This window comes from Macrosteles quadrilineatus, unplaced genomic scaffold (genome assembly GCF_028750875.1).
Source record: "Macrosteles quadrilineatus isolate MER2022 unplaced genomic scaffold, UCM_ALF_1.0 Scaffold_1__1_contigs__length_201487025, whole genome shotgun sequence".
Classification (NCBI taxonomy): domain Eukaryota; kingdom Metazoa; phylum Arthropoda; class Insecta; order Hemiptera; family Cicadellidae; genus Macrosteles; species Macrosteles quadrilineatus.
In genome coordinates, this window is record NW_026542594.1 from 64,031,621 (window position 1) to 64,053,380 (window position 21,760).

The 21,760-nt window shown below is 33.0% G+C and overlaps 1 protein-coding gene across 1 annotated transcript in view; it reads left to right on the forward strand.

Annotated features, from left to right (window-relative positions):
• Nucleotides 1-21,760, forward strand: part of LOC128983379 (tachykinin-like peptides receptor 99D) — a 39,043-nt gene that overhangs the window by 6,535 nt on the left and 10,748 nt on the right. Inside the window, exons 2-3 of the mRNA XM_054402638.1 lie at nucleotides 13,693-13,895; nucleotides 15,813-15,902. Coding sequence (XP_054258613.1) covers nucleotides 13,702-13,895; nucleotides 15,813-15,902 — 284 coding nt within the window. The 5' untranslated portion in view covers nucleotides 13,693-13,701. The remainder of the gene's footprint in view (nucleotides 1-13,692; nucleotides 13,896-15,812; nucleotides 15,903-21,760) is intronic.

Sequence of the window (21,760 nt, forward strand, 5' to 3'; positions counted from 1 at the left end):
TTATCAAGGAATAAGTGAACACCAGTGCCAGTATAATAATATGATATAATAAATCTAACTAAATGTGCACACCATTGATAAGTACATAAAACAATGAGAATTGTTAAACAGTGATATTATAATAATTGAGAACAGCCAAATGACAAATAGATTGCAATAATATGATTGAATATTTACACCCTATGTTTTGGTTTTATAATCTGTTTCTTTATACAAATGATATAAAATGAAATATTTCCCTCGACATTTAAACTTTATAAGTATGTAATATAAATGGTAAACACTTGTAATATTCTAACCTTAATCAAAACCAATATTTATATACAATTGAGGTCATCCTTCTGATGATATATTCTAATCAAACAAATATTTATGATTCGTGTTAACGTATTTTACGAGTTTATACCCCTAAATTTTCAATTATTTACAAACATTATAAATGATCCGTATTAATGTCCTAATTGATAGGCTTAGTTACTTGGATTAGTCTCAAATTCTGTTCTATTTACAACTTTAAATGGCCCTAGATTGTTATATTAGTTTAACCTCTTTTTGTTTAGTAGGGGTTAGTTTAAGTATTTATTTGAAGTTTTAAAGTGACTCTATTTTAATTTACTTTATTTATGTATATTTACTTACTTTTTACTTTATCTTTCCTATAGTTTATTTATTTCATTTATATGTAGATTTTGTTAAATTTTACGGGGTTTCTCCCTCACATTTAAGTTGTGCACGCTATGACCAAATAAGTGAAGATATTGAAGATATTTCGTCATACCACAAGGCGAGGCCGTAGGGCAACGGTTGAATGGTTCCCCGGGGCGTTCATTTGGTGCGGGCGTTGACTCCGGGGGTTGTTCGCTCGAGACACAAGGTGTAAATAGAACAGAATTTGAGACCAATCCAAGTAACTAAGCCTATCAATTAGTACATGAACATAGATGTACTAATTGATAGGCCAATTACTCTAGTGTAATTGTATATATATTATAATACGTTTCATTTATAATGTTTGTAAATAATTTAAAATTTAGGGGTATAAACTCGTAAAATACGTAAACACGAATCTTAAATATTTGTTTGATTAGAACATACCATCAGAAGGATGACCTCAATTGTATATAAATATTGGTTTTGATTAAGGTTAGAATATTTCAAGTGTTTACTATTTATATTACATACTTATAAAGTTTAAGTGTTAAAGGAAATATTTAATTTCATATCATTTGTATAAAGAAACAGATTATAGAACCAAAACATGGGGTGTAAATATTCAATCATATTATTTCAATCTATTTGTCATTTGGCTGTTCTCAATTATTATAATATCACTGTGTAACAATTCTCTTCATTTTAGCGAATTTCCCTATAGGGAAGTAGCTATTACCATAGGTGGCACGGTAAGACCTAGACCCGGGACCAATTTACTTTTTCATTTTGATGTCCCCAGAGGCCAAAAACACCATTCGTTCAAATTTTTATATATGTATATATATACATATATATGTATTTATAGACTTATATATATATATATATAAATATATATATATAGACTTATATATATATATATATATATATATATATACGTCCGTGAACGCGATAACTTGAGTAATTTTTGTCCGATTTTGATGAAATTTGGTTTAAAGGTGTAAAGCGGGATAAAATTGAATGAGTTCGCGAACCAGCACGATCGGACCATGGGAACGGGGCTTTACGGGGGGTTTTATGGGGTAAAAATTGGTTTTTCTCACTTTTGACCCTCAAAACACAAAATTTTCCGATTTCTCTTTAGACCTTTTTAAAGAGCTTAAAAAAACAAATAATTTAGTATATAAAAGTATTTTTGTTCGATTATTAGTAACGGAGAAAATTAAAAAAATTGTAAATTTAAAATTCCCATGTTATTCTTATGGAGAATATTGTCATATGTTGTAGTTTGCTTGTTTATGGATATATTTATCAAACTTGGCAAATTTATTTATTTTGTAATAAGCTATCAATATTTTACTCAAAAACACACTTTATTAGTTTCCTTGTAGCAGCAAACCTAGGTACTTGTTAAACCTAATGTTATTAAAATATATTTAACTGAAAATCAATTCAGACAAATGGGAATTCGCTTAGTCGGCAGGTTTGCTGCGGCGGGGGTATTATGTACTTATGTGTACTTATGTGTTATGTACAATGGTATGCACATTTAGTTAGATTTATTAAATCATAATATTATACTGGCACTGGTGTTCACTTATTCCACGATCCTAGAGGTCCTCCATCTAGTGAGTACTCTACCCTACCTACATTTTCCCCCTTTGGAGTAATTTTTTGTTTGGTAAAGGTTTTCGTAAGTTTTCTTTTACCTATACAGATGAGAAGAGGTCATAGAGCTTTATGGTGGTTTGCACCGTTTTGATTTAATTATCAAGGAATAAGTGAACACCAGTGCCAGTATAATAATATGATATAATAAATCTAACTAAATGTGCACACCATTGATAAGTACATAAAACAATGAGAATTGTTAAACAGTGATATTATAATAATTGAGAACAGCCAAATGACAAATAGATTGCAATAATATGATTGAATATTTACACCCTATGTTTTGGTTTTATAATCTGTTTCTTTATACAAATGATATAAAATGAAATATTTCCCTCGACATTTAAACTTTATAAGTATGTAATATAAATGGTAAACACTTGTAATATTCTAACCTTAATCAAAACCAATATTTATATACAATTGAGGTCATCCTTCTGATGATATATTCTAATCAAACAAATATTTAAGATTCGTGTTAACGTATTTTACGAGTTTATACCCCTAAATTTTCAATTATTTACAAACATTATAAATGATCCGTATTAATGTCCTAATTGATAGGCTTAGTTACTTGGATTAGTCTCAAATTCTGTTCTATTTACAACTTTAAATGGCCCTAGATTGTTATATTAGTTTAACCTCTTTTTGTTTAGTAGGGGTTAGTTTAAGTATTTATTTGAAGTTTTAAAGTGACTCTATTTTAATTTACTTTATTTATGTATATTTACTTACTTTTTACTTTATCTTTCCTATAGTTTATTTATTTCATTTATATGTAGATTTTGTTAAATTTTACGGGGTTTCTCCCTCACATTTAAGTTGTGCACGCTATGACCAAATAAGTGAAGATATTGAAGATATTTCGTCATACCACAAGGCGAGGCCGTAGGGCAACGGTTGAATGGTTCCCCGGGGCGTTCATTTGGTGCGGGCGTTGACTCCGGGGGTTGTTCGCTCGAGACACAAGGTGTAAATAGAACAGAATTTGAGACCAATCCAAGTAACTAAGCCTATCAATTAGTACATGAACATAGATGTACTAATTGATAGGCCAATTACTCTAGTGTAATTGTATATATATATTATAATACGTTTCATTTATAATGTTTGTAAATAATTTAAAATTTAGGGGTATAAACTCGTAAAATACGTAAACACGAATCTTAAATATTTGTTTGATTAGAACATACCATCAGAAGGATGGCCTCAATTGTATATAAATATTTGTTTTGATTAAGGTTAGAATATTTCAAGTGTTTACTATTTATATTACATACTTATAAAGTTTAAGTGTTAAAGGAAATATTTAATTTCATATCATTTGTATAAAGAAACAGATTATAGAACCAAAACATGGGGTGTAAATATTCAATCATATTATTTCAATCTATTTGTCATTTGGCTGTTCTCAATTATTATAATATCACTGTGTAACAATTCTCTTCATTTTAGCGAATTTCCCTATAGGGAAGTAGCTATTACCATAGGTGGCACGGTAAGACCTAGACCCGGGACCAATTTACTTTTTCATTTTGATGTCCCCAGAGGCCAAAAACACCATTCGTTCAAATTTTTATATATGTATATATATACATATATATGTATTTATAGACTTATATATATATACGTCCGTGAACGCGATAACTTGAGTAATTTTTGTCCGATTTTGATGAAATTTGGTTTAAAGGTGTAAAGCGGGATAAAATTGAATGAGTTCGCGAACCAGCACGATCGGACCATGGGAACGGGGCTTTACGGGGGGTTTTATGGGGTAAAAATTGGTTTTTCTCACTTTTGACCCTCAAAACACAAAATTTTCCGATTTCTCTTTAGACCTTTTTAAAGAGCTTAAAAAAACAAATAATTTAGTATATAAAAGTATTTTTGTTCGATTATTAGTAACGGAGAAAATTAAAAAAATTGTAAATTTAAAATTCCCATGTTATTCTTATGGAGAATATTGTCATATGTTGTAGTTTGCTTGTTTATGGATATATTTATCAAACTTGGCAAATTTATTTATTTTGTAATAAGCTATCAATATTTTACTCAAAAACACACTTTATTAGTTTCCTTGTAGCAGCAAACCTAGGTACTTGTTAAACCTAATGTTATTAAAATATATTTAACTGAAAATCAATTCAGACAAATGGGAATTCGCTTAGTCGGCAGGTTTGCTGCGGCGGGGGTATTATGTACTTATGTGTACTTATGTGTTATGTACAATGGTATGCACATTTAGTTAGATTTATTAAATCATAATATTATACTGGCACTGGTGTTCACTTATTCCACGATCCTAGAGGTCCTCCATCTAGTGAGTACTCTACCCTACCTACATTTTCCCCCTTTGGAGTAATTTTTTGTTTTGTAAAAGTTTTCGTAAGTTTCCTTTTACCTCTACAGAGGAGTAGAGGTCAGAGAGCTTTACAATGTATAAAACTTACAATCTACGTAGAAAAAGAAACGTACATTACACGTAAGATTAAACACAATTACACCCTTCGATTACGCTTAAGATCTAAGATCGAGTCCAAAGTCTATTACATAGATCGAGAAGCACTTATTGGATTACACCTTAGTGTGCGGAATCTGCCTCGCTTGGGGCGACGACGTTGAGCTAATGAATTTAACATTAACCGTACAAAACAGGTTTACATAAGAAACGCTACGGTTTATTATTATTACTTAAACGAATTATGTAATAAGGTCTAGGTAGCCTTATATACTAACTACTAATTTATAACCTTTGGCATTGAATGTCATTAGGATTAAGGTTTGTTAGGATGTGTTTTATATTTATATAATTCATTTATTTATTAATGACATCAAAATCACTATATTCACGAAGTTCCTCATGAATGTGGACAATGTCAGAGTCTTTTCAAGAATAAGATCTTTAGATTACAATATGGAAACGCCAAATCTCCATTGATGGCATAGATTGTAATCCAGTGTAGAAATAATACCAAGTTCCTTTATTTTCTAAATGGTCAAATCATTAAGCATCATCATGACTTTTGTCATAGGACCAAAAACTATGATTCAACTACCATGTTTAGGACTCAAAACTAAAGAAAGGTGAATAAGGAGAAGGATCTTGGGATCAGTTTACACCAACCCTAAGTTCAGAGGAGCATATGGCAAACATCGTCTTTGGGCCAACTCACACCTGAGATTTGTTCATAGGTCAACAAAGAACTAAAAACGCACTATCTTATTGTCCTTAACGAATCACTCCTTTGACCTATTATTGAGTATGTCTTTATAATTTGGGGACCTTATCAAGCGGGCCACTTGGAAATGATTGTTGAAAAAAAAACTCTCTAGGGGGATGCTGGTACTTGGTTTCATATACTTACAAACACCAGTCCGTGACTTTTGAATACAACTGAACCTTCAAACTATTCACATTACACACAAGTTTTTATATCTTCTCTTTTTATACAAATTTCTCAATAGTCTTCTAAACTTCTGACTTCTTAGTTGCGTCAAGTTCAGTGTACTTAAGAGTAACACAATCCAGATCATTATTCCAACGGCAGTTTTTTCAACCTATTATACTTTAAGAATAGTAGGCCTAGTATCGTCTACACCGGTTAAAGAGATCCACCGGTTGCTTCTGATCTAGACTTTTTGGTGTTTCTTACCACGTCTTCAGGTCAAAGATCACCCTGCTCCTTGATTGACAAATAGGTCTTTTGTCTTTCCTTAGTGTTCATCCCAGGTTATTTGTTACACTAAATGTGTGTTGTTAATGTATTGCGTTACCCATGTATTATTAGGTGTATTTTTTGTCAATATAGTTAGGCGTTCATATTATTTATAGCATACAACTATTATTTTCTTTTCTCATTATTAGTATTATTTGATATTGTATTGTAGGCCTAATTGTTATTGAATTTCTAAATATTATTTATGGTTGGTTAAAATGGTTGTTATTTATTACTGTTAGAACTTTTAAACTCTTTTCATCATACAGTGTGTAAATTAAGTCTCGAAAAAAATCTGTATTTAAAAACCGAAATAGATAGAAATATTCTGATTGTAGCATTGATTCTCAACGAAGGTTCAACAAATTATTACACCAAAAAAATTTTAACCATCCAAACATGGTAGGGGGAAGGGGGTGACTTATTTTTTTTCAAATAGCCACCCCGAATGTGTGACCCCTCATTTTAAAGGGCTTGTCAAAAGAAATACAATGACGCAAACCCGAGGTGAATATCTCCCCCCTAGTCAAAATGACAGGTATTCCAAAATGGGTGCTTTTCACATAAATTAAATTTTGGAATACCCGCCATTTAGGCTAGGATGAAATACCTAACTCGGATTCAAGCCATTGTATTTATTTTGACAAACCCTTCAAAATGAGGGGTCCCTCAAAAGGCGTTGTTATAAAAAAAAAAAATCACCCCCAGCCCCTACCCTGTTACAGGGTTAACCCCCCTTTAAAATAAGGTTGATATAAAAAATTGCGGAACCTATGTTTACAATAAATTCCACAAACAGAATATTCTATTTATTTCGGTTTTCAAATACAGATTTGTTTTCATATTTGTGAAATCGGTGCTTTTTTACACACGGTAAATCAAATTTTTGAATGCCTGCCATTTTGACTAGGGGTGAGATATCCACCTCGGGTTTGCGTCATTGTGTTTCTTTTGACAAATTCTTCAAAATGAGGGGTTCAATAGGTGTTACTATTTAAAAAAAATAAGTCACCCCCTTCCCCCTACCCTGTTAGGGGGGTAAAAAAATATTTTTGATGTAAAAAATTACGGAACCTTTGTTAACAATCAACCCCACGAACAGAATATTTCTATCTATTTCGGTTTAAAAGTTACAGATTTGTTTCAAGACTCAATTTACACACTGTGATTGTTACACTTAAATTCTTTTTTAATTGTTTAATTTTCCTTTAGCGATGGATTTAATTGTTTACCTACACTTCATATGTCTATGTATCGTTGCAAAATGGTGTAAGAGGAATAAATTAATAATTTATATTTGTTTTTAATTGTTGGTATTTATAGAACACTTAATTTTTCTGATTAATGTGCTTAACAGTTTCCCGGTCAAGACCAGCAAAACCATGTGATGTTGTTCTCTCGTAGTCTGTTAAATTGGTTGTGTGTTTTCCTTACATACAGTACAACAATACTGTACAGACTGAGCCTGTAGAGTGTAGACCAGCAACTGAGGCCCAGAATAGTACAAGTACACTCACGTTCGTATTAAGTAGCCACGAGCAGATTTATTTGTTGGGTATTGTTTGTACACAATGGACGAAAGTCTAGTGACTACAAACACGGTTTATTACTCTCTGTGATTATTTCAACAATGATGATTGGTATTGACTCAACCTTTACCACTTTTATTTCCAAATTATATCCTCACACCCCCTTAAACATATTTATTCTATTAATACTGCGGTAGTACTCAAATATATTTTACTTAATAACAGTAACATATTATTCTTTTCCTGTTGAAAGCAAACAAGTTGGTTAATAGAGTAGAAAGAGTATTATTTAACAAACTCCAACTTTATCCAGTTCATTGTAACATTAAAAATTAAACAGACAAGTGTTTAAGTATTAACACACTATTATTAAAAAAAAAATATTTATTAATAACAAAGTTTAATTGTTCCTCCTCTTTCGCTAGTAATAGAATTAAGTGTTCATAATTAACACTTTAGTGTAATTAAGTTTATATCGTTCCATGTTAGGTTTTTGTCTAAAACTATAATACAATGTCCAAGATACAACTCTATTACATATTTTATAACATACCAATGCTAAGAGCGTAAAAAGGTCACTCCTTAATTTGAAAGTAATTTAAATCACAGTTTACAGTATCTAACATGATTACAATTTATGTAAGTGATACCGATAGTCCCTTTTTACATTATGATATAGATTTTACCTACGACCGTTTTTTAAAGTAGCCATTTCAGTCCAGTTCTTAGAATTGAAAAGTTTCACTTTACAGCTGTTTACTTTCATATCCGCATAGTTTTATTTCATATCCGCGTAGTTTTCTCATATCCACACAGGTAACGGACCAATGAGGTTCAAGTATTGAGAGAAAATAATTAAAATTGTAATGCTTCGAACGTCAACTAATCAGCTGATCAGCTGATCAGTTGACCAATTTAAATTGTTGATCCGACTTGTTCATGTTGATACTCGCGTATTCTTAATTCTTAATTAAGTTGGTGGAAGTCCAAAAATAAATGAAATATTTGCCGAATTGTACCTGATACAATATTATTTATGGTAAGAATGCTGCTAGCAATGTAATATTAAACAAAGTTTAACAAACACGTAATTACAGGAAATCAGCTGATTATACAAGTCGTTGCATCACTTTCAGTGGCAATGACAATACACGAAAACATAACCTCTCTAAAAAGTTATCAGTAGTGATTGTTAGTAATTAAATCCAGATTGATAGTGATTAAAAAACGGTCGTAGGTAAAGTAGTGTACGCAACTCGCGTTAATAGTCTTTACGACACTCGTAAAAGTTTTTTTAAGGCACTCGCCAAGGCTCGTGCCTTAAATTTTCTACTCGTGTCGTAAAGACTCACTTAACGCAATCGTTGCGTAAACTACTATTTACCCCTTAGTATTAAACACACCTTTCGGTCTATAATCAATATAACATGAATGAATATAAACGAATGTGAACAACACACTAAACAATTTGAAATATGTCAATCTAAATTGTTTCTATAGATACTTCATATCTCAATATTAATTTACAGTATATGAGATACATGCAGTATATGATAATGAGAACGCTAGACATTACCTGCAATGAGGGAAAGGTGGTAAAGTTTGCATTGTGATTGACATTAATTCCAGAACCGAACTCTAATCTCATGACCAAACAGTTAAACACGATCCGTCAATCACACGACTAAGTTGCGGAAGATCTGGACCAGGGATTAAACTTGCAAGAGCATCCTTTACTTAAATCATTTTATACAACGGTATCACATGATCAATATCCAAAAATCGAAAACCAACTTCTTTATCCCCTGTGACTTTTTGCAATATCCCTCTTTTAGATAAACGTACATTGTTTGATCAAAACGATTTCAAGTAGACTATCTTAAATAATTAAAAAAATAAGGGGGGGGGGGGGGGGTGCAAGTTACTTTTCAGCCACCCTGTATACAAAAGTAATTACTTACATAAACGATTGGAGCGTTTGAAAAGAACATAATTAAGGCTTGCCCTGTGAACACAAGGAACATTAAACTTAGAAGAGCTGGTGAATCTCATTTTAATTAAAGCGAATATTTAAACAACTCTAAATTATATTTAGTTTCAAATAGTTGAATTTTCATTACGAGTAATATGCAAGTGTAAAATCGTCGTTGCTTTATTGCTCACATATGCATACATTGAAAGGGTACCTTCCTCTTGATGGTACAGACCTCTCTGTATGATGAATATTGCTGGGAAAGTCTTCAAAAGTTGATATATTCCTGACTGATTCAGCACAACCAAAATTTGTAAATTTTAAATTTAAAACTCTCAGCTATTCTTATGAAGAATAAGTAAACTATTGTAGTTTGCTTGTTTATAAATTTATTATGATAATACCTGGAACATTAGTTTATTTTATTGATGTTTATGACGTTTATGACGTTATTGATGTTTTACAAAAAAAAAACACACTATATTACCCTCCCTGTAGCAGCAAACCTAGGTACCCGTTAAAACTAGCTTTTATTTATATACATTTAATAAAACATCCAATCACTCAAATGGAAATTGGCTGAGTCCGCAGGTTAGCTGTGGCGGAGTTGTTTTTCTCTTTGAATAATGTTAAATTTTAAGATTTTATAGTATCACACTATTTAACTAAATGGGATGAATCGTCGTAAACCTTAAAAGTAACTGTCGATTTCCATGGGTTTCGCCTATTTTGATAAATATAAAAACTATATATACTTAATCAAAAATAACTCAAAAACCGTTGGGCTTAGAGAAAAATGATAAACTTAAAAAATGTGTTTTTTTTAGATGGACCACATTTTGTATTTTTAAGATTTTTCATGTATCTCTAATAATAAAGTCACTATAGCCAAAAATACAGAAATATGCCGCCATTTTCCAATATGGGGGCCGTAGCACAGCTTAAATTTTAGGGGACTTTATATGTTCAAAAGGAATGTACACCCAACATCTGTACCGAATTCCCCGCTTGTGCTAATTTTGTTGGGGTCAAAACATATTTTTATTGTACTACAGTATTGTACTACGCCTTACAGATATTTTTATTTAGAGAGTTTCTAAAAACGGTGAGTCGTGAATATAAACTGTACTTACGCGCTGTGTCTTAATGATTTCAAGTTGACTGTAGAAGATGAAGAGTATTTTGTTTTGAAGAGTATTCGTATTTGCATTGCCGAGCGGCCAGTGTGGACACGTAGCCCAGCTTGTGCCGAGCGGCCAGTGTGGACACGTAACCCAGCTTGTGCCGAGTGGTCAGTGTGGACACGTAGTCCAGCTTGTGCCGTGCGGTCAGTGTGGACACGTAGCCCAGCTTGTGCCGAGCGGCCAGTGTGGACACGTAGCCCAGCTTGTGCCGAGCGGCCAGTTTGGACACGTAGCCCAGCTTGTGCCGAGCGGCCAGTTTGGACACGTAGCCCAGCTTGTGCCGAGCGGCCAGTGTGGACACGTAGCCCAGCTTGTACCGAGCGGCCAGTGTGGACACGTAGCCCAGCTTGTGCCGAGCGGCCAGTGTGGACACGTAGCCCAGCTTGTGCCGAGCGGCCAGTTTGGACACGTAGCCCAGCTTGTACCGAGCGGTCAGTGTGGACACGTAGCCCAGCTTGTACCGAGCGGCCAGTGTGGACACGTAGCCCAGCTTGTACCGAGCGGCCAGTGTGGACACGTAGCCCAGCTTGTGCCGAGCGGCCAGTGTGGACACGTAGCCCAGCTTGTACCGAGCGGCCAGTGTGGACACGTAGCCCAGCTTGTGCCGAGCGGCCAGTGTGGACACGTAGCCCAGCTTGTACCGAGCGGCCAGTGTGGACACGTAGCCCAGCTTGTGCCGAGCGGCCAGTGTGGACACGTAGCCCAGCTTGTACCGAGCGGCCAGTGTGGACACGTAGCCCAGCTTGTGCCGAGCGGCAATGCCACGTGCCGATTCCAAACCGACAGGCTTTGCCTACAGGAACTATCAAAATAATCAGGATGCGACCATGCTTAAAAACATTTTTTGGTTAATAGATATGGAATTTATAAATACGTTTAATATAAACCCAAACACGAGGTAAAAAGAATAATACCACATAATAAGAGTGATATTCTAAAATATATTCGTACTAACTAGAAGAAACACTGTTTGCACAATAAAATGAGTCAGTGTATTATAATTTGTATCTGTTAAGTCGTCACCATCGCCGTCCATAGGATCAAACACTTATCGTACATGACACTCGTGAATTGGTATGTTACATTTCCTTGGACTATTATGGCAGACAGTGTTAATAATAATGATTTTTTGATCATAACTAATTTAAAACTGAATCCAAAATCATTATTTCTCAGCACAAACTGGACATTTAAACGTCGTTTTTCACCAAATGGTTTTCTACGTCGATTCTGAGAGCTTTTAAATTAAACAATCGGAGTGTTGGTAAAAAGTGGCAGTTGATGTATTCTGTTGAATTATTACTTTGTAAACAGTTGGAGTTGACGTTTCTTGATCTAATAGTTGGGTCGTTAAGATTTTTTGTAAAACTAATTAAATATTATCGTTAAACTTAAATAACGTTTAAAGATTTCTTATTTGTTCCCACATTTTAAGTGTAGGCCTATACGTGAATAGGATAAAGGGCAAATCTTCACGTCATATGTATTGATTACCTAGATCTAATTTGTGTATGATATATTATTATTATATTATCTCTTCAAGATTATTCCTGTATTTTTTATACCACTCAATAATGTTCAAATTTAGTGACACTTGGTAAACTTGAATCTATAAAACAATGAAAACCCCGAATATGTCAATTGATTAAAAGTAGGTAGGACTGATATGGGTGATCACAACCACTATAGCTAAAACAACAGTTAACATTAATTTGTAAACGCTAAATTAAAATAAAAACAATGTTAAATAATATAAGTACTACCTAAATTTACGAATGACATTTTTAAGAAAGTCTTAAATTGTGTGATAGAAATAAAAGGCTTTGTTATCCAATTACATGGCTATTATTTAAATATGGAAGCTAAGGAAGCGAGTAACTAGTTAGGAATATGAGTAGTGGCTTTTCATTTAACATGTTACTCTCGTTACAGGAGATAGACAAAGAAATCAACAGCTAAATAAGGCAGAGGGTTTTGTTACTTGCACAACAATTAGTTGTACTTTAAATATTTGTATTGTTTTCATGAATAATTCGTTATATTTTGTTATTGCTTCAAGTCCTTGGATTCACTCATTTTTTCGACCCATGAAAGTAAAATGTGTATGTATTATGGACGTAAAACATCCAGAGGCTGACTATTTAAGTGAGAAAACTGATTAACAGAGCAAAGTCTTTTAACTTAAAATAATTATCATCGAATTATACTTATAGTAGTAAATCCTTTATTCAAAGTACAAGCATAGCTGAAGCCAATTTTATTGTTAGTTCTGTACGTCCAACTGTAGAGGTTATGTTTTGTTTACAATTTGTTTCTTGTTATTTCATTCATTTAAAACCTCATTTAACCAAATAAAACGATGTAATCATAAGCAATAACTAGTCTCCTAGTTATATAACCAAATAGTAAAGCACAAATCATGAAAATAACCCAAAAATAACAGAAACAAAATGTTGTCTACCCCAGCGATCAGTGTGGACGTACATGAACTAGACACGAAAAACAAGCTTCAAAATTTACAATGGGATGAGGAGTCTAGGTACAAGTGACTAAATCTTCAGCCTATCCCAAGACTGATCCGTTGCTACAAACACCCGACATAACCTTTTTGAATCGACTAACTGTCAATTATTGTAAACTTTTATCTTGTAGATGGTGATAATATTTTCTTAGTAACTTTTGTCCACCCATTTAGGAGAAAATCAAAACAATACTTTATGGATCAATTGGTTGTTGAAAGAGACAATATTCATATACAGGAATATATGCAGGGTGATCAAATTTTCGTTTTATGTACCTAGTTACAGACAATACTTTTTTATTTGTGAATTGCTAATAGTTTACTTTCTCAAGAGCATCACCCATAAAATTTTGCTGGGCTCGGATGTGATTTTAGGACAACAACTATACCTATGTTATTTTAGGATTGTGTATTCTATACGGTAAAGGAAACGTGTGTCTGTGTGTTATAGAGTAGAGCGATGGAGGAAATAGACCCGGAAGTATGGGAGAACACGACCAATGGAACTTTGGAAATCCTGGACATCGACTATCCGAGTCTGGAGGCTGTAGACACTCCCTTCCAGGTCTGTCTGGTCGTGTTGTTCTCGCTGACCGCTTGTTTGAGTCTGGGTGGCAACCTCACAGTCATAGCCATCCTAACGTTCGGGAAGAGGTAAGCAAGGTCCTTAAAATACTCTAATTGTTCCTAATCGATAACAAATAAATATGTTGATTGGATCAAACCACTATTTGCAAAGCAAAAAACCTAACCCGACGGCCTTGGAAAAATGTGAATCCAAAAAACAATCTTTATGTCCAAAAGTAGTAAAAACAATGAGCATTTTATTTATTTGAAAACATTATTATGGCTATAATTTTGATTGTAAATTAAGTTTTTTTCTTCAATAGTAGTACGACATTTCCAATTAATTGGGTTGTTTACTGCTTGCCTTACATTCTGGTTTTAATTTTGGTCTTAAAATAACTACCAACATTTTCAGTATTTCAACATTGGCAAATCATAAAACTTTAGCACCTCATAGCCGGGAATACAATTAGTTTATATATATATATATATATCAACAACGAATGTCACCATATGGAATATTTTACTTTTGTTTATATTAAATTATACATTATTTTAAAGTTGTTATATAACATAAGTGTTGGATTGTTTTACTGTTTAAACGTTTTCACCACACTATGATGTTTTTGGCTGTATTACATACGTTAATTGGTGGCTGAAAGTTATGTTTTGCTGGCTATGCCAGCTGTCATCGTAATTTGGGGACCGAGCAGGTTTTTACAGGCCGGGGCCGCAAAATCAGCTGTCCGCTTACTTAAAACATGAATGCATTTTAAATACACAATCAAAATCCATAGCATTGCAATAGAATTGTGTTATTCTCACCGTTGCCTAGCAACTATTTATTATTATTTTTGCTGATTCCTCAAATTATTTCTTCACATAACCTTAAAGTTGTAGTTGTGTTTACTATCAGTGTGCATTATTATGGTGGTGAATAGTGGTAATGGAGTATAGTGTGGTGGAAAATAGCGTTCGTACCACGGACCGAAATGGTTTTGCAGCTCTCGATCGATTTAAGTTCTCGACTTCGTCTCGAACTTACAAACTATCTCGAGCCGGCAAAACCTCATTTTCGGCCCTAGGTACGAAATATACTATTAGGTACTTAGGTTTTTCCAATCGACATTAATATTTGAAACATTTAAGTAAAGTCAGTTGGAGAGGCAATCCACTTAACAGATGGTAAAATGTAATGTGACGTTTAAATATTCAGCCAGAACTATCATGGTAGCGGGTTTTTATTTGTAAAACAACTGGGGCACTCAGTTGGATTCAGGAAAAAGCACACATGTTTTAAAGCCATATTTCTAGCCTACGGAAGTAAAACACAACGTTTTTTGTGACCCATTTTTGTTATAAAATCACTATTATTCCTTTGATGAGAAATGTGTAATTTATGATTCAATGATTATATATTAGTAAGATTTTACACTTTATTTTAGGAATAAAGGTATTTTGCAGCATTGCAAAGTTTCCTAAATAGGTATATCTATAAGAAAATTCTGACATTACATAGGTAATGATTTCCTTGAATCATTTTGCTACTACCCCTAGCATAAATTCCACACTCAGAACTCTGGTTTAAATTCCTGCATTAAGACACGTTTACTCGTAATCGTCCTCCACGGTCTTATTCGGTTGAAATTACTTATGTTATTCACGAATATTTTAAGGCAATGAAACAATAACAATTACCAGGTAAACGTGGGGAGTAAATTTGAAACTACGCCAGTTTATTCATTCGACGTTTAAAGTGTTAAGTACAAAGACACTTGAAGGAATTCACCATCAACCTGACAATATTCAACATCACTATGTTAATAATCATTTCATGTTGTGTTTGTCAGAGGGCCTTGTCGTACAGTAGAGGCCTACGTTGAAGATCATTAAGGACGCTTGAGGTACTCATCGTCAACCTGACACTATCTGACATTCATGCGTTATTTTTCATACTAATTTATATACATCACCAAAGTATAAAGTTGCAACTGTATTTTACAGGTCGTCAGGAGATTTGAGGGCTTTCCTCATCAACTTGGCCGTGTCTGATGTCACTATGGCCATCTTCTCAATACCCTTCACGTATACGCTGTAAGTAGTCAGTTTACACTGCGCTGTTTGCTGATTGAACCACGTTACGTAATATTACCCGTTATATGCCAACGCAGACCAGAAAAATGTTCAATGTAAAGTCACGCAGTTGAATGACTCTGGAATATTCGTTGGCCAGGACTTAGAGGACAGGGATACATTTATTTCTGTTTGCACCAATTCTTAACCATGACAGTAAGAAGTTATGTGAGTTTGTTCTTTTGTGGTACATGTAAAATAAGACAAATTTTATTCCCAATTAATGAAATGCACACAAGAAAATAATACTTTCATTTTACATATTTCTTAAGTGTCCTCCAAATGGATTTTTTATATTAATTGTGGAAAATGTTTAACATGTTTATCCCCCACAAAATATCCTCATTATATTCCAATACAATTTGAAGTAGCCTTATAAAATGTTTTTTTTCGACACTTGTTTCTTGCTTTTGTGGTAAAAAATAAAAAGAAATAAAAAATAAAATAAAAAATAGAAAATTAAAAATAGTATACAGCAAAACAATTACTGAAACTATTTAAATTGCATGTTTTGTTTATAGTCCAAGAATTTTAGGGATAAAAAAGCCATTCGACCTAACAAATTCGGACTAAGTGGAAACTTTGCACAGTTGTTTAGTAAGCCTAAATAAATAAAATATCAAAAGTCCCCATAAATCCCGGCTGTGCTTCAGCCACCATCTTGGAAAATGGCTGCCAATTTTCCCTTTTTTGACAATATTTCACAAACTATTGGTATTAGAAACTTTTTGTAAATGCAAAAGTTAAAGAACGTCTAAAAATACATCTTTTGTATATTACAAGGTTTCCTCTATCTCTAACGGCTATTGAGATAAATAATAAAAGTTAGTATTCAATTTAAAATTACCATGTTATTCTTATGGAGGAAAATAAAATTGTTGCAGTTTGCTTATTTATAAATATACTTTGATCAAACTTGGCAAATTTATTTATTTCATACTCAGCTAATGATATTTAACATAAATACACGCTTTATTACCCTCTTCATAGCAGTAAACCTACAAACTCGTTAAATTTGAAGTTACCGTATTTAAATAGGGAATCTATCTTACATTTTTAGGAAGTATTTTAGTAATGATCCAGTCAGGCAAATGGACATTTATTTTTGACAATTTAACAATAGTTTTCCCTTACTAGTAGTAAAGTTGAAGCCCACTCGCTATTTTTTCACTACTATGTAACTACCTACATGGTAGGCCTACTTATTGCTCCCGGTATAATTATTTTGTCAGTGAATATTAGGAAATTCAACCTTAAAATCCGGCCTAAATGTGGATGAGGCACAGCCGGACTTTGTAGGGTCTTTTCCATTTTCATCAACTAGGCTTACTTTGCTTAACTGTGCAAAATTTCAATTTAGTCCGGATTTTAGGTTCAATTTCCTAATATTTACCGACAAAAAATCATACCGGGAGTAATAACGTACCATTTAAGTTTTGAGTAGTTGCATAGTAGTGACAAGATAGTAAGCAGGCTTTTAAATCATAATACTAATATGGAAAAATGATTGTTAATATGATTAAAAAATTAATATCCATTTGCCTGACTGGATTTTTACTAAAAATATATCATAAAAATGTAAGATATATTCCCTATTTAAATACGGTAACTTAAAATTTAACGAGTACTAGGTTTACTGCAATAGGGATGGTACTAAAGTGTGTATTTATGTTAAATATTAATTGCTTAGTATAAAATAAAAAAATTAACCAAGTTTGATCAAAATATATCCATAAATAAGCAAACTGCAACAATTCTATTTTTCTCCATAAGAATAACATGGGAATTTAAAGTTTAATACTAACTTTTTATTATTTATCGCAATAACCGTTAGAGATAGAGCAAACTTTGCAATATAAAAAAGATGTATTTTTAGACGTTCTTTAACTTTTGTTTTTACGAAAATTCTCTAATACCAATAGTTTGTGAAATATTGTCAAAAAAGGAAAAATTGGCCGCCATTTTCCAAGATGGCGGCTGAAGCACAACCGGGATTATGGGGACTTTTGATATTTTAATTATTTAGGCTTACAAAACAACTGTGCAACGTTTCCACTTAGTCCGAATTTGTTAGGTCGATTTTCCTAATATTCTTCCACTATTTATAAAAAACCCTTTAGTCCAGGATCTGAAGGGGGTTGAGCATGCATGAAAAGGGTGACGCAATTTTATTTCTGATTGTTGTTATAGGCACTATAGTGATCATGAAAACGCATGTCGTCGCCCCCCAGCGTGGTCGACAACCCGGGGGGGAGGGGGGCAATATGGCGGGGGGCGCCGTTTACTAAAACGCCTATAACTCGAGAACAATTCTAGGTAGAACATTGCAATAAACGTCAATTTACTCAAAAAAATATGATCTTTAAAAATGTTAATGTAGTGAAATTCGTATCTTTGATGGTTTTTTAGTTATTTTATATTGAAGCTAAAAATCAATATGGGGTTATGGGGTTAAAATAGGTTTTTCCCATTTTTGACCCTAATAACCAAACAAATTGCAATTTATTTCTTAACCCATTTTGTAGAGCTTAAAAAAAGAAATAATTTAGTATAGCAAAGGGCTGTTGTATGCCTAACGGTTATGGATATAGTTAAAAAAAACTTAAATTCAAAATGCCCATGTTATTCTTACGGAGAATCAAAAAAACTGTTGTAGTTTGCTTATATATGGATATATTATAATCAAATTTGGCAATTTTGTTTATTTCATACAAAGCTATCAACATTTCAATATAAAACTCACCTCAATACCTTCCCTGTAGCAGCAAACCTAGGTACTCATTATAATTCATTTTATTTAAATAGGAAATAAAGCTGACAGTTTTCAGGGAATGTTTGAGTATAATATAATATCGAGTCTGCAGGTTTACTGCGGCAGGGGTACTTTTTAAAGCAACCGAAATTACAAGTACCAAGAGACACCTTTTAAGGATAAACATAGTTTTCATGTTTGTAGATCTATGAATAAAAAAATTGATGAAAAATCAGGAAAAAATTATAGGAAAAACTGTTCTTTACTTAAGGTCCGTGAAGTTGGCGTACCCATATTAGCGTATCCACTTTTGATCATACCAATCGTTAGTTCATCGTTAGTTCTCGATAGTTCCCAAATGTTTTCGTTAGTTCTCAAAAAATAAAAAAGTTACGAGGCATACAAAGTGGGTACGCTAACTTCACAATTGTACAATTTCCAGCGGGCACAGTTTTTTGACTATAAATGCCTATATCTATATACCAATCGTTAGTTCTCGATAGTTCTCCAATATTTACGTTAGTTCTCAAAAAATAAAAATGTTACGAAGCATACAAAGTGAGTAAGCTGACTTCAAAATTATAAAATTTCCAGCGGGCACCGTTTTCTGACTAAAACGCTTATATCTATATAGCCTACCAATTTTTAGTTCTTCGTTATTTCTTGTTAGTTCCCCAATATTATTGCTTGTTCTTAAAAATTAAAAAGCCAATAAGGTCTTAAACGTGGTTATGCCAACCTCACACCCAAATCATTCCTAGCGTGCACTCTTGTCTGACTAAAAGTGCCTAGCCTATATCTTAATATTAATCGTAAGTACTTAATAGCTCACCGATTTATTTTGTTAGTTCTAAAAAAATTTAAAAATTGCACCTGATGAGTTGAATCTGAATAAGGACGCTAATTTCACACCTACAGAAATTCTAGCGGGCAACTGCATCTGACGAAAAAATTCTTTTTATTATTATTTTTTATTATCTATGCTGTTATTGTTATGTTTTCCACTCGTTTTGTTGCTTGCCGCTGTTATTTTTGCCATCTTTTTGCCGTTTCTCCTTTTCGTTTTCCTTATTAACTAATTCATTTACATTGTTTTCAGTAAACTATTGCATAACTAGGCTAGTGTAGTAAGCAAGTATTCTATGTTATTTCATGTATAATTGTACCAAATATAAAAATGGAGCTATCCGTTGGAATGCAAAATAAAATAAAATAAAATAAATATTAATCATTACTTCTAGATAGTTCTCCAGGATTTTCTTTAGTTCTAATAAATAAAACAAAGTTATGGCTGATAAAGTGGTTATATTAATGATACTTCCGATTTCTAGCGCGTCCTGTCATATGAAGAAAAACGCCTATATCTATTTACCAGTCGTTATCTCTGCTCGATATAAAATTTATAAAATTTATTTGTCACTAATAAATAAATAAATAGACGTATAGCCCATTATGAATAGATAAACTAATTTAACACTTCTGATTTCCAGCGCGCACCTTCATTCGACGAAAAATGCTTACAGTATACTACTATACAAAATAAATAGATTAGAGTCATTTTCAACTGTTAAGCCGTGTCAAGCGCCATTTCAAGTTCTTCCGTCAACAAAATAAGCTGTCTCCAGACATGCGCCACTCCCAAAACACGACATATTTGCCGTTCGACGATCTAACGAGTAAAACATCCACACACATGTGTTGTTTTCCCAAAAACTGTTCGTTTCGGGAATTGCAAAGATATTCGATCACTTTGATGTGTGCAAAAATACCGGCAATGAACGGAAAACACGAGGACGAGCATTTGCTGCCATTTGCTACTTGCGAGCGTAGGTACAGTCTGGAGCCGGCTATAGGCATGGAACTTGAATAAAACCCCCTTTTTGCAAATCATTAAACTAAATTTTAATTAATTATTTTATTATAAAAAAATTATCATAAGATAAAAATATTTATTCTCGGTATATATTAATAATCTAGCTAACACATTTAATTTTAAACGTATTTCTAAACTGTTTAAGAACGATGCTATGAATGTTTGAAAGAATAGTTGAGTGTACATTTTTGAGAACTATCCAGAGCTAACGAAGAACTAAATATTGGTATATAGATATAGGCATTTGTAGTAAGAAAACTGTGTCCACTGGAAATTCTATAGTTGTGAAGTTAGAGTGCCCACTTTGTATTCCTTATAACCTTTTTGTTTTTAGAGATCTAACATCAATATTAGAAAACTATCGAGAACTAACGAAGAACTAACGATTGGTATATAGATATAGGCATTTATAGTAAAAAAAACTGTGCCCGCTGGAAATTGTGAAGTTAGCGTACCCACTTTGAATGCCGTGTAACTTTTTTATTTTTTGAGAACTAACGAAAAAATTTGAGAACTATCGAGGACTAACGAAGAACTAACGATTGATATATAGATGTAAACATTTCTCATCAGAAAACGGCGCGCGCTAGATCCCGGAAGTGTGAAGTTAGCGTACCCACTTATTATCGGCTATAACTTTTTTATTTTTTGAGAACTAACGAAAACATTTGGGAACTATCGAGAACTAACGATGAACTAACGATTGATATGATCAAAAGTGGATACGCTAATATGGGTACGCCAACTTCACGGACCTTAAGTAAAGAACAGTTTTTCCTATAATTTTTTCCTGATTTTTTTATAAAATTTTTTATTCATAGATCTACAAACATGAAAACTATGTTTATCCTTAAAAGGTGTCTCTTGGTACTTGTATTTTCGGTTGCTTTAAAAAGTACCCCTGCCGCAGTAAACCTGCAGACTCAATATTATATTATACTCAAACATTCCCTGAAAACTGTCAGCTTTATTTCCTATTTAAATAAAATGAATTATAATGAGTACCTAGGTTTGCTGCTACAGGGAAGGTATTGAGGTGAGTTTTATATTGAAATGTTGATAGCTTTGTATGAAATAAACAAAATTGCCAAATTTGTTTATAATATATCCATATATAAGCAAACTACAACAGTTTTTTTGATTCTCCGTAAGAATAACATGGGCATTTTGAATTTAAGTTTTTTTAACTATATC